Source organism: Alligator mississippiensis, chromosome 4 (assembly GCF_030867095.1).
Source record: "Alligator mississippiensis isolate rAllMis1 chromosome 4, rAllMis1, whole genome shotgun sequence".
NCBI classification, from domain to species: Eukaryota; Metazoa; Chordata; order Crocodylia; family Alligatoridae; genus Alligator; species Alligator mississippiensis.
The window spans coordinates 160,803,002-160,817,174 of record NC_081827.1 but is presented as its reverse complement, the minus strand read 5'-3'; the positions used below and the strand labels follow the sequence as shown (position 1 = coordinate 160,817,174).

The 14,173-nt window shown below is 44.0% G+C and overlaps 1 protein-coding gene across 1 annotated transcript in view; it reads right to left on the bottom strand.

Moving 5' to 3' along the window:
- Window positions 1–597: 597 nt before the first annotated feature.
- PSMD11 (proteasome 26S subunit, non-ATPase 11) overlaps window positions 598–14,173 on the bottom strand; it is a 30,791-nt gene continuing 17,215 nt past the window's right edge. Inside the window, exons 7-14 of the mRNA XM_006268233.4 lie at window positions 13,336–13,480; window positions 12,903–12,963; window positions 10,450–10,512; window positions 7,279–7,404; window positions 6,576–6,611; window positions 5,236–5,287; window positions 2,167–2,309; window positions 598–2,039 (exon numbers count right to left, since the gene is read on the bottom strand). Coding sequence (XP_006268295.1) covers window positions 2,167–2,309; window positions 5,236–5,287; window positions 6,576–6,611; window positions 7,279–7,404; window positions 10,450–10,512; window positions 12,903–12,963; window positions 13,336–13,480 — 626 coding nt within the window. The 3' untranslated portion in view covers window positions 598–2,039. The remainder of the gene's footprint in view (window positions 2,040–2,166; window positions 2,310–5,235; window positions 5,288–6,575; window positions 6,612–7,278; window positions 7,405–10,449; window positions 10,513–12,902; window positions 12,964–13,335; window positions 13,481–14,173) is intronic.

The window sequence follows — 14,173 nt, the reverse complement described above, 5'->3', positions numbered from 1 at the left end:
CAGTAGTGACAGTATGGTCCAGAGCCAGGGCAGAGCTCCCATCTGCAGCCTGCATGCCCCGGGCAGGGGTGCGCATGCAGCAGATCACGGCTCTGCCTTGGCTCCAAACCATGCTACCACTGCTGCAAGGAGCAAGAAAAGCCACGATCTGCTGCCTGCACACCCCTGCCCAGAGCATGCAGGCTGCAGATCACAACTTTGCCCCAGCTCCAGACCACGCTGTCACCATTGCAAGATCCCAGCCAAGCTCAAGAGCAGCTCTGCGCCCCGCTGTGCACTGCTAGGGCTGGTCTCCACAGAAACGCTGGCCTTGCACTATCAGTGGGGCTGCTGCTGGGGTCTCCATGGAAACCAGCCCCAGCCACATGGGCAGGGACTGCTGGGAAGGAGTCCTGCCGCTTCCCAGCTCTACCATTTTGCCCACCCCTGTTCTACAGATTCCTATGACAATGAGTTTCAGAAATAAACAACATACTGTATTAAAGAGTGCTTCCTCCTGATCATTTCAGTGGGTGTCCCCTAGTTCTTATTTTCCAGGATTTGGTGAATAACAGATCCCTGTTCATTTTATCCATACTCTTCAAGACAGGAGACAGATTTTGAAAAAAAAAATATTTTATTGGAACTCATCTGAACATCAGATATACCTGGTGTTGGTTAGCAAGAACCGTTTGTACATTTGATATTGATGGTGCCAAAAACCCAAACAGTGACTGACTGGATGAGATGGAGAGTTAAGGAAAAAAAAATCAAAGTTAAAATGTGGACAAAGCAGAAAAATCAGCCAGTCTAAGATTTTAGTGTGAAGGCAAAATATCCCTCAATAAAACAGAATCCTTTTACAAAATATAAATTTAGTAAGAAAACATGGAGGGAAAGAGAAAGGGAGACAGAGGAGAAAGGAAAATAAAAGATCAGCACAACAGAGATGCAGAAGCTTACACTGCCCAAAAGGCATTAAAACCTTGCTAGTAATCTCACCATAAAATGAAACATGCTGGAATACACAGTGCTCCACCCCCCCAACACACACTTATTACCTTGAAATAGTAACTAGGAACATCCCTAGCGAGTGCTACGCTAGGTCCTTCCAGAAGGGCCGAGCTGCCTTGCATTAGATGTTTAAAAGGAAACACTGTACAGCAGAGGTAAGTCATGACAATCTGATCAGTGCACAGGGCAACAGACTGCCTACCCACTCGGACAATACGTTTGGCGCTCAGAGGGAGGCGAACACTTCGGGAAATACCTGCTCACCTGTTCTTCCTGACAATGTGGGGGGAGGTGAGGGGGCAGCAAGGGGGCGAAAGGTTAAAACATTTAGAACCTAGTCTATTTTAAAACAATAGCATGCATTACAGGTTTCCAGGGAAACCTGTGCTGTTCCCTTTGTTAGAAACTGGCTTACTGTCAGTTACTGCAGTTATCTCTACTCTCTGAATTAAATTTGGGCTACTATAGCACACTGATAGTTCTGAAGTGGGATCTCCCCATATGCAAAAGACTTCAGGAAAGAGTCACTGGGGAGCTGACTAGTGGTTATATTTAAGATTTAAAAAAATAAACCAGCAGTCCATTCATTAGGGTTTTCTGGTTAGGTACAAATGGAAAAAAGCTATACTGTCTATGTATACCATCAGCAAGTCTGGGTTTCAGAGTAGAGGAAGAGATGAAAAAACTGTTTTCTTAGCAGTTGGGCACCTATTGGTAACAAACCCTTGTCCCTGCTTTACTCTGACATCCCACAGGAAGTGGAAAGCACATGTTTAGGTAGTGTAAGCCTTTTTCCTTTTATTTAGAACACCCTCGTTGTTTAAACAATATTCCCCCCCCCCCCCCCCCCCGATACAAAGTTCGGCCAATAAAGGTTACATGGAAACTGGAACACGCATCGTATGGAATACAAGATGCACCGGATGAGGAAGTTTAAAAACTTTCCGAGCGAAAAGTAGAACAAAGAAAAAGTCTCCTAGCATTTTCCCAAAGGTTTCACTCTCCTGTCACACACACTCTCCATATGACAGCTACCAAGTTCAGCTCTGTAAGAGAAAACAGAGCCACATCAATCAAGGGGAAAAGGAGATTAACCACAGCCCGCGCTGTACCTTGGCTAAGACGACAGAAGTGGCAGAGTGGCTGTGTGCTCAGTTCCTTGCATCCACTCACCTATGTTAGCTTCTTGGCTTTGTTGTAGAGTGAATCCACTACTTTGCTCATATTCTGAATAGTCTCAAGGGCAGCTTCATAAGTTTTGTCTACTGGTGGCTCATCAAAGATAATCAGGACTCCCTCTCCTTGGTCAAGAATCCCTGCAAATGCAAAGCTCTGATTATGCAGTGCTCATGTTCACAGATTTCACAGGACCTTTTCTGAATCCCTGCCATTACCTTAGGTCAAAGCGTGGAATTCTTTGCCATTGGCACTTATCTCGGCTCATGTTGCCAACAAAACACCTTGCCCTGCCCTCTCCACAGGTGTTTGTGACAACTGTTCCTCTAACACTTGTCTATGATTCTTAGTTTAAAAAAAGGTGGCTTTAAAAAGACAAAAAGGTCAGATTCAGAAAGGTATTTAAGCACTTAAACTCCCACTGATTTCAGCAGGGAATCATTTTTCTTTTGGATCTGGCCCCAAGTCCTTTGATGGAAGGCAGAGAAGTAATCTGATTTAAAAAAAAAATAAATCCCAGATCTGGCCAGACATGCTAGAGAAAAAATTCTGCCTCTTATAGTGAGCAGGGTAGGGAGGAGTGAGGGAGAAGATAATAATCATGATGGCCTCTGACTTGCTCACCTGCATCACCTCACCAGCAAATGAACAATCTTTGTAAGACTTTTCAGATATTGCAGGGATGTGTTACTGGTAGGGGTGCACTGACAGAGATTTTGGGGGCCGATATCTAAGAAGGCATATCAGCTGATACCAATCCAATACAGCTGCCTCCAGCTGGTAAGTCCGGTATGGTGGAAGGGGAGGGGGGATGTAGCTCTGACTGCTGCTTGCACCCCAGGAGGGCAGTGGGGTGTATGGCCCCAGGAGGGCGGTGGGGTGTGTGACTCTTCTCGGCAGGGGGTGGGCTCAGAGCAGGTGCTGGCAGCGTTGGGAGGGGAGCTGGCGATGCTGGGAGGGGATGCAGCCACCCCAAATTTCACTGCTGCTCTGCTCCCAACCCTGCACTGCCACGTGCAGCCCAACTCCATGTCCTGCTTCCATCCACGTGCTGGGAAGAGCTGAGGCTGTGCTGGGTAGCTGGTGGCAGAACTGGCACTGGGAGCAGAGCTGTAGTGAAATTTGGGGTGGCTGCATCCCCTCCCAGCATCGCCAGCTCCCACTCCCAGGCTCTTCTCAAGGAGGAGCAGGGTGTGTGCGCAGTGGGCGTGCGCGCCAGCAGCATTGAGAGGATGCTGCATCCATCCCAAATTTTGCTGCTGCTCCGCTCTCAGCGCCACTGCTGCCGCCAGCCGCTCAGTGCACTCTTGGCTCCTCCCAGCATGTGGGTGGAGGCAGGACGTGGAGCCGGGCTGTACTGGTGACATGGGGCTAGGAGCGGAGCAGCATCAAAATCTGGGGTGGCTGCAGTCCCTCCCAATGCCCACTCCGAGCCCAGTCCCTGCCAAGAAGAGCCGCTCAGCACCCCCACAACCCCCCCCCTCCCCTGTGGGCAGCGCCTGCCCCTTCCCCCCCACTCACCGTGGGGGGTGTTGATCTACTCCACCACACCCCTATCCTCCCTCCCCCCCCCCCCCGATTTACCAGCTGGAGGCAGCTCTCCATGCTGCCAGCTCAGCTTCATGCTGCACTACAGCTTCGCACAGCATGGGCATTTATTGGCCAAATTATCAGCCCCATTGGGCCAATATCCGATACAGCAATTTTTCTTTATATCGGTACCCATCCGATATCGGATCTGTGTATTGGTGCACCTCTAGTTGCATGCCAGCTTCTTTTTCCCCCCAGTAAGAAGGTTCCTTTGTCCAGGGCACAGCATTTAGAGATCGCAGAGCAGGAATAAAAGGCAACTTTATACCAGGTCCACTTGTCTGCATAAGCTGAAATTTCCAAATGCCTCTACAGCCCAGTGAAATTTGTCTTCTTGAGCCCTTTGCCAATATCATAGTTTGATAGAGTTTTTCTTCTTTAATGCCTTTTACATTCATTCTCTACCCAAGTCCCACAGGTACAGCCTTTGTTCATCCTGTCCATGTATATTAAGAGGGCTTTCTACACAAGCACCCAGTATATAAAAATGCAGAGATCACATTAATACAATAGCCTCTGTAGGTCTCAGCCAAGAATAGGACCCCATTGTATTCTGTGCTGTATATATGTACCAAGAGGCACTCCCTGTCCTGTAAAAAAAAAAAAAAATCTTATAATTTAAAATAGACAAGGAAGGATCATCACCCCCTTTTATAGATGGGAAATGGAAACCTTATGTCTGTGGCAGGGCCACCCAGGAAGAGCATAAAGCCATCCTTCCTACCTAGCTGAATACACTGAGCTCCTCTTCAGAGGCCGGAGTAAAACCAAGGAAGTTCTTCACTTCTCCCATGGAGTCCCATTTATAAAATATTTTTTGCCAGAACAGTTCAGCCTTGGATTTCTTCCCTACTTTGAGGAATAAAGTTTACTTCCATACCAATTCTAGCCACTATTCATTGCTAATGGAGCAGCTTAGCAAGTTTAAGGCTTCATTGTGAGGCAGCTGTTTCACCGATTATGGATCAATTCCAACAAGGAGCTCCAAAACAGTGCATCACAGTTTTACTGAATAGTCTACAAGCCATAAGTAGGAACAGAGGCACTCGACCACCTTCAGATGCAGCTAAATTGATTTCCAGTGAATTACAAACTTCAATTAACTCTTGAGCTTAAGACTGAAGGAAAAAGTAAACCTGGCAAAGAAGTTCCGACTTTGGATGTAAAGCGTCAGTAACCATGGAGGTTCTTTAGTGTGCCAGTCTGAACTGTCTCGATAAACTTAAGATAGGATGGTGGGGGGAGGGAAGAGGGGGCCAGGATAGTCTCCCAAAATAAAAAATGCTCTGTATGTTAGATGCCACCTGGAGTCTTTGTTGTCTTTTCTATGAATGACCACTAGTTTTCTATGCCTGACTTTTGAATTTAAGTTAACACTACTGGATTATGCCTAGGTTTGGAGTAGAGCTAGGAAGAGACTGTGCACAACCTCCCTACACTTGATAAGGGCATAAGGTAAAATGTACAAGGACTCACCATGAAATTTCTTGTCCAGGATCATCTGTGACAGTTTTCTTTCTACATCAGCCTGAAATTGAAGCAGAGAATTGAAACCGTCTCCTAGAGCTAGCTGAAGAGCAGTGGATTTCACCACTCTACACCAGTAGCCCTGACAGGATACAAAATAGCTGCTTCCAGGTGATTTTTCAACATAGGTCACTAATCACTCTTGGAAGTCAGATCTTACACACTAGCTTGGACACAATAGTATGTTTTAAGCAATGGAAGAAGTCAAAGCAGGCACCACCAGGCACTAGCTTCAATTGAGTAGAGTGCCAAGATGACCCCAATTGAGTAGCGTGCCTAGATGACCCTCTTGCTTCATGGAGTACAGTACAGCTTTCATGTCATACATGCTGTTATCAGCATTATATTAATGCTTTAGCCAAGCTTCACCACAAGTCTGTTAACACAGCAATACCTGCAACTGCCAGCAAGTGACCCAGTGGGAGTCAGCCCCTCCCTCCATTTTGCTATTTCAGTAGAGCACATGGCACTTGAAGATAAGGGATGTTTGAGTTCCCTGCTCTTACTCAAAATATCAAAATGTGCGCTGGTGTCCAAGAAGTCATCTAGTACAAGAATGCACCATTCAAAACAGTGTACAATGGAAGCGAGTATGCAGCCAGGATCAAGACACTCCGTAATCTGACTTGGCAGCTTTATGAGTTGTTAAGTCTCAGACAATTCAGGGCAAGAGCCCTTTTGGGTGGTACTCAGGCAGGAGAAGTATTATTTACTAAGATTTAAACCAGCTCAGATTATCCTTACTCCAATATGGATAGTTAGCTTTGTGGGCTAAGCAGTTGCTGAGCCAAATTGATACTCAGGAAAACTCCAGCCAGAGGGACTAATTTGGCCTGATGTCTTAGGAGGTGTTAGAGAGCTTGTTTCCAATAGCTTTATGATAACCGTACCCTGAATGATCATTTGCTGCTCGCTCAGACCAACCAAAGCTAAAACCGATTCAACCACAGAAGCTCTAGTATTGCACAGGAAAGGCCTTTGACTCTTCCAAAGAAGCCTTAGCAGTGGCGAAAATAGCAGGGAGCAGGAACTTGGGTTTCATGGAGGACCTCAAAGGGAAGTCCACGTGCTCCACTATATTACATCACAAACGTACATTGAAAAGTATCCTATGTTAATCCCAGCCCTCATGGGGGCTGTTTTCCAAGAGGAATTTGCTCTAATTGTGGAGTTGCCAGCACCTGGAGGTTTAATGTGCCAAATTATCTCATGGTGGTTAATGCCATGACCCCTCAAGTTTCTTAACCCTCTTATTAAGCAGTCTCTCTGATTTCTAGAGATGTTCTTACCTTTGAGAGCTTGATGAGACTGGATATGTGCTCAATCTATAAGAAATCAACAGATATGGGATGCAAGTTTTATTGCTTGCTTTCAGTACAGAATAATGCAGTATAAGGCCTTGATACATGACACCCCTTAACACATGACACCCCAGCCCATCAATACTCTAGTTTTGTACCCTAGATCAGTTCCTTTACTTCAGAGCTTTATCTCAGACTTCAGACCACAATAATGTTAATAGAAGATGGACAGACCATAAACCAGACTGCTGGATCTCCATTCTCTGCTTAAACATGAAATAGCAGCTGTGCTATACAAATAAGTATTAATTCCAGCCTCAGCAGCACTCCTGGAAGAAACCCTAGAGCCAAAGCATTACTACTGAAGGCATTACAAATTTGCCCATAGGTTAGTATACAGCAGAGAGAGGCTTTCAGTAGTTCTGGATGGTCTCCATAAGCCCTTTAAATAACTAACATTTTTCAGCTAAAAGTTATGAATTCTGAAAGTTTCAGGTTATTAAGTGATCAGTAAAATTCAGAGAGATGAGATTCCCTCCAGTGCACAGCAGTTCACTTAGAGAAAGCAAAGAGGAATAAAATATCAAGAGCCAGCACTTTGGTATGCACACTGTAGGAAGAGTGCGCGCGCATGCGCATGTAAGGGATAGGAGGGAAAGAGACAATGACACAAACCAATCCAAACAATTACCTGTACTCTGGAAAAGGGTTCAATGACTCTGATCAGATTTTGTTCCAATAAGTTATCATACAGCTTTGCCAAATGCGTATTTATAATGGGATCGTCCCTGAGCTCCACCTTATAGTCTGTTAAAGCCTAGAGAAGACATATTGAGAACAAATAAATTAGCATGAATAGAAGAACTATTAAATCCATCTCACAAGAAGGATGGTGGTGCAGGATGATTAACACAAGAATAAACTAGTAATACTGGAGGGGTTTGGGTTGTAGCCATGTTGGTCTAAGGACATAAGCAGACAAGGTTCCTTGGGTGAATTTGATCTTTTATTAGACCAACCCAAATGGTTGGAGAATAATTATTCCAGGAAGAGCACACACCAACTGCTGAAGCTTCCTTAGCCTGACGAAGGGTTTTTGAACCTGAAAGCTTGCTTAATAACTATTCTCCAACCATTTGGGTTGGTCTAATAAAAGATATCAAATTCACCCAAGGAACCTTGTCTGCCTAGTAATACTGGGTTACTTTTAGCTAAAGGGCCATTAGGTCACATCAGCCTAACTAGCAAGTTGGCTGACAGCTAATATCTCCATCTTTATACTGATAGGGCCTACAGTCTTTACCAGCAAGCAATTTGCTCTCCTCCAAGAGGTTTGGCATGTGAGGACAACTTCCTGGCACTGTCTTCCTTTCCCCTCCTCTCTGCAGCATTTTTCCTAGAGTTTTCCTAAAAAACTCAGTCTGGGAAGACCTTTAAAAAGGCCATGGAAGTACTCAAGGGAATTCATTAAACTGAATACTGCTTGGGCAGTGGATTTCTCCAGGATCATAGCAGATGTTTACTGAAGATAATGGTGTAGAAGGAATCATGTCAGGAAAAAGAAACTAACCACAGAAATGGCCTTAACAGGGACCTTGAGCTTGGCAGTGTCAGCCCAACTCCAGAAAACACATGTTCACATCTACACATTTTCATATGGTAACTCCCTGCTCAGAAGGCTATCACCTCAGAATAGGAGTGGTGTAGAAGGTCAACTGAAGTGCACTTTACTTGTTGCGAGCAATAAGTTTACAGGGCACCCTACTGGTTAGGACCACAGCTCCAAGTCCCTTTTTACAAGAATTTGCTGCTCCACTTTAATGAGATAATTAGTCAAGGTTGAATAACAGAAGTTTCTCACTTCTCGTCTATACAGTTTGAATGGTTTATGGTATGTATCTAGACTTCAAGACCTGCTCGGCAAGTTCAAAGGAAAGTAGGGCTGGAAGACACCTCAAAGTCATCTAGTTCAGCCCTCTGCTCAAAGCAGAATCATCCTCAAGGAACCATCCCAGCCAGATGTCTGTCTATCCTGTTTTTGAAAGTTTCCAAACATAGAGAATCCACAACTTCTCTAGGTAACCTCTTCCAGTGCCTGACCACTCTGAGTCAAACTTCCTCCTAATCTTCAGCCTAAATATCCCCAGATACATCTTGAGGCAATTGCTCCTAGTCCTATCCCCTACAGCCATAAAGACTGATATCAAATTCCCACCCTGACTTGCAGTCTTCTCTTTTCCAGGCTAAATAACTCTAGTTCTTTCAGCCTTTCCTTGCAAGTCTTGCCTCCAGGCCCTAATCATTTTTGTTACTCAACACCAGACTCTTTCCAAACTGTCAACTTTTCTTGAAGTGTGGAGCCCAAAACTGAACACAGTACTCTAGGTGAGGCCTTATGAGTGCCGAATAGAGTGGAAGAATAACTTCCTTTGATTTGCATGCGACACTCCTGTTAATACAACCAAGGATATTGCTGGCTTTTTTTTTTTTTTTGCAACAAGAGCACACTTGTTGGCTCATAATCAGTTTATGGTCCACTATAATCCCCAGGTCCTTCTCTGCTGAATTGCAACCAAGCCAGTCTGTACTTGTGCATATGGTTATTCTGTCCTAAGTGCAGGACTTTGCACTCATCCTTGCTGAATCTCTTCTGATGGATCCAGACTGGACCATTTCTCCAGTCTAAATCCAAGTCCTGCCCTCCAGAGAATTTGCAATTCCACCCAACTTGGTGTCATCTGTAAATCTGACAAGCTGCACTTCATCTCATTATCCAAATCAATGATGAAGATGTTCAACAATACTGGACCCAGGAGAGACCCCTGGGAAACCGTACCTGATACCTCCTCCCAACTCAACATTGAGCCATTTGAGGACTACTTGCTGAGTACAGTGATCAACCTGCTACATGTCCACTTTACAGTACTTGCATCTAGTCTCTATTTCCTTAGCTTGCTAATGGAGATATTGTGGGAGACAGTGTCAAAAGCCTTGACAAAGACAAGGTATACCACATCCACTGCTCTCCCCCCTTTAACAGTGCCTGTCACTTTACCACAGAATAAAATTGGGTTGGTCAGGCATGACTTGCTCTTGGTGAAACCAAGCTGACATCCTGATCACCTTGTTCTCCTTAAAATGCTTCACAACAGATTCCTTGGGGACCTGCTCCATGATTGTTCCAGTTACAGAGGTCAAGCTGACTGGTCTCTAGTTCCACAAACCCTCCTTCTTCCCCTTTTAAAGATGGGCACTATATTTGCCCCTTTCCAGTCAAACAGTTGTCCAACCTCCATGAATTCTCAAAAAGATAAATCAATGGCTCCTAAATTACATAGGCCAATTCCTTCAGTACATGGTACTTGTTTCTGTTCTCTAATTATTTGATGAAAAGGCCCAACAACAGCTGCCCAATACTACTGCAAAGCTTGTGCAATTCAAAGGTGACTTTTAGTAAAGATGTTAGTTTCAAGTTCTTCTTTCACACAGCCCCAAGTACCCACACTAAAATCAGGGCATTTGATTCTTCATGCAACCTAAAGTGATTAACCTGATAAACTAAAGCTAAGATTCAACTTCAAATGAATACCCCAGAATATTCTCCTGTTGTTTGCTTGGATCCTTCATGAACAATAAGTTGTAGGCTTCATGTATAGGAAGAAGTTATACAAGCTCCTGGAAGAGATTGGGGATGCTGAACCAAACCTATGGGCAGCAACAAAATGGGCCAACTGCTGGGAAAGGTCAGATCTATTTCTGCAGTGTTTTATACCAATGCCAAGCGAGTCCCCCATTGGACACAACCTTGACAGAGAAGCATGGGTCAAGCTGAACAGACTTTGATGTCTTCCTAATCACTCACCTTTTCGAAGTCTGCCAGTGACCGATTCTTGCTGGCCTGTGCCACACATTTCAGTGCTTCTGTCTGCAAAGAAGATGGAGCAAGTATTATTTTTGGGGCACCCACAAATGTTGTTAATACCAACTATATGGAGTACACTGAACGTTAATAGGCAAAGTGGGAATATTCAGCACACCTAGTAAGAAATCCACTTCATACTGATGAAGAATTGGAATTTTGTAATGTTTGAGAATACAGAAGCCAGAGTCTGCGGTTCCTTCAACTGCAGTTTGACAAAATGATGCACATTTCAGCATTTCTTTCAGAACATGCAAATTTTGGAGTTTTTAGCCAGTTTAATATTTCTTCTTTTCAGTGTGCTGTGCTGTCAGTGGAAGAAAGACACCAAGACGTGTGACCAACATATACTGTCTATCATAGGTAGCATTCTTCACATTGGAGACGATCAAATCTTACAGGTTCCAGGAAAAGAGAAGAGCAGACAAAAAAAGGACTGAAACATTCTTTTATATTAAAATTAAGGACCACTATTTAGAAAAGGCTAAGATGCTGAAAAAGGAGAGCCTCCAACCTCTAAGCAGTGAAGGTCACAAGCCCAAGGCTGCACCATTGAGGGCTGCATGCTGGAGGAACTTCAATTCAGCCATGGACTCTGGCTGCTATTGCAGGCAAGGGGGGGTGGGCAGCAGCTAGCCAGGAGCCTGGGGGCTGAAACTTAACCCTTCACAGGCTACGGGCAACCTGCAGGCCACCAGCTGGACAGCCCTGCTGATAAAGCATTTCTAAGCCTGGCAAGTTGCAAAGTATGGGATCTTCAAACCACATCATTATGACAACAGTTTGCTTTGCCTCTTCTCTACGTAATTCTGAGAACATTTTAACAGTCCGTCCCGTCCCCCCCCCTCCCCCCATCGCATCAATATTTTGTAGTGTTGCCTGGAATGCAAGTTTGAGTAGTAAGAGCACAGGTGCATTAGTAGAGCAGTATAAGCCAGTGGCTATGGAATCTGGATTTTGTTGTTCCATCTGCTGCTAATTCACTGACGTTCGGACCATTCATTTGCCCTCCAACTCATTTTTCATACCTGTTAAATAGACCAATACTCTCTCAGTGGAATGGTGAAGACAACCTTTGAAATGCTCATATGCTATAAAAAGGGGCCAGAGAGGTATCCAGATAAAGTGTTTTAACCTCTCATTGAAAAAGGTATATTGGGCCATCAAGTGTAGGTTTGTATGATTGTCAGGGGGAAGTGAAAAAGAAGAGGCTAGGACTATCTAGAAACTGGCCAAGGATAAGGAAGTTTCAATTCTAAAAAAATTCTCTCCTTCCATCCCCTCAGTACTTCATCTTAATGATCAGTATTTACCATTGTCTCATCTCTCAGATAATCACCTCACAGACAACTGCAAGAGCTTAGAATTAGCTCCTGTGCCACAGCAACTAAACAAATGACCAAAAGAACAGGGAGGATGTCACTGCTTACGTCTGTCCAGACCGCAAGAGTTCCTAGTTCATGACCCTCTATTTTAACAAGGTATGGTATGAACACAAACTGGCTGTTATTGCAGGGTCACTCCAATGTACCAAAGACACCTGGTTTTGGTAATTTATAAGTAACCAGAACACCCATACAAGCATGTTAAAGCAGTGGCTGCCAACTTTGGGGCACGACCCAAATCGGGGTCACGGGGGATCCGCCCCTTGCTCCACCTGGCTCTCACCGCCACTGTCCCCCGTGATCCCAGCCCAGCCCGGGCTCTGCTGGTGCTGCTGAGCACGAGTGAATGGGCAGCGGGGGCGGAGGTTGCAACCCAGATTTAGGGGCTCAGAAAAAAAAGTTTGGGAGCCACTGTGTTAAAGGAATGCTACCAAATGTAAAGAATCATAAGGAATTTGCACGTTATTAGAACAAGCTGGGCTTATTTAGATGGAAGATGCCAATTGCTGTTGTTCACCTTACAGTCCTCTGGATCTTAAGACTGTTCAATTCTACTAACAAGAAAAAAAAAGGATTTTGAGGAACAACCAAAACAAGTGAGTGTAATTAACAACTCAGGCATCCATACATTTGATCCAAGACTGCCAGTGCAGTAGTCCCTGGAAAACAGAGAGTACTCAGCACCTACATGTTTAGACCCATCAACACGACAACTAAGAATTCAGCAGTGTACCAAAGCACTGGGAGAAGATTAAATGAAGAAACAAGGGGCCAGATCTTCACTGGGTGCAAGTCACTGCAACTGAAATCAAGGGATGTCAGGTGATTCAGTAAGCTCAGGATCTGACCTGAAGTGTTTAGAAATATTAACAGCCAATTTCTTTAGTGCAGTGGTAATGAATACAGATCATTTAGAAAGTGTCAGGTACGAATGCATAATAGAATCCAGTGAGGAATCAACTTTTATCTTTTCTAGAGAAAATGAAGATAGAAAGCCTTAGTTTTCTGTACCTGTCTTCCTGCATACCGCAGAGCAAGCTTCCCACTCACTAATGCCTGGACATCCTCTGGGCTGGAGAGAAAGGGAAGAGTGCATTTAGCCAACAGTGAGTATTGCTATACTTCTCAATACAGGTTATTAGATTGGCCTTTCAACTGAGCCACATGCTTTCCGACTCTGATGCACATTTACACAAAGTGTGCATCGAGAAGTCTTCAAGTTTTCCACTAAACCTAAAAAAAAACAAACACAACTTCAGGACTTATTCTACCACATATATTCTGGGAATACCAGATTCTTGAGATTACAGCAACAAATACAATGAAGGAATAAATAGCTAACTAAATCTGTCTGCTTCAGTTCAATTAGCTGAGAGATATATGGACAATTCCTTCCCAATTAAATGGAATAAAGTGTTCTTCCCAGAACTCAACTGCCACGTACGCGTTGAGCATGATTTTGCACAGCAACATGTATTTGAGTGCAGTGATGGCTTTGGGGTTATCAACTGAATCGTATCCTTCAAATGCTTCATAAAAATATGAATAGGCTGTTTTCCAGTCCTTCTCTTCTGCTGCATGGATAATACCTGTGAAGAGAACATGCAGACTTGAAGTCAATTCTGAATTCTCTAAAGGCAGTGAAATAACAAGGCTAACTAATGCTGTACATTGCACTTTCATTAAACAGAACATTTTCCTTTTATTTTCATTCTTTTAATTCATTTGTTTTAGGACAACCACGTTCACTCTTCAAAATAGTGACTAGAGACAGATTACAAAACCAAGGCAAAATATACAAGGGATGTGTCTAAGCAAAGCCACATTTCAGCACTTTAGCACTTGTTTTTTGTGGAGTTTCTTTTCTGTCCGATTGAATGACAGGAGTACAAGTTCCTTTGAGTGGCATTTGTAACAAGAGTTACAGACCTGCTGGATCTAAAGATTTCAGGGGTCTTGTCTCAAACAAGATGGTCACTTAAAATTTTTGCCTGGTTCAAGATACTAACAATGACTATCTACTGCATAAGTTTATCACCATATTGAAAAAAAGCAAGCCCCAGCTCCTGAACTGATAACAAGAAAATCTTTAGTTTTTATTTGCGTAAGTTTTTACCTGTCATGGTTTGGAAGGTCTGGGTTATGTTTGTTATTCACCTTAGAGACTCAAGTGCCAGAAGAAAAACTGAGCTATTTCAAAATCATGAATTAAATCACTCACAATGTGCTGTCAAAGCCATGATTCTGAATGCTCAGGTGTATACATACACAGTACTGCTACT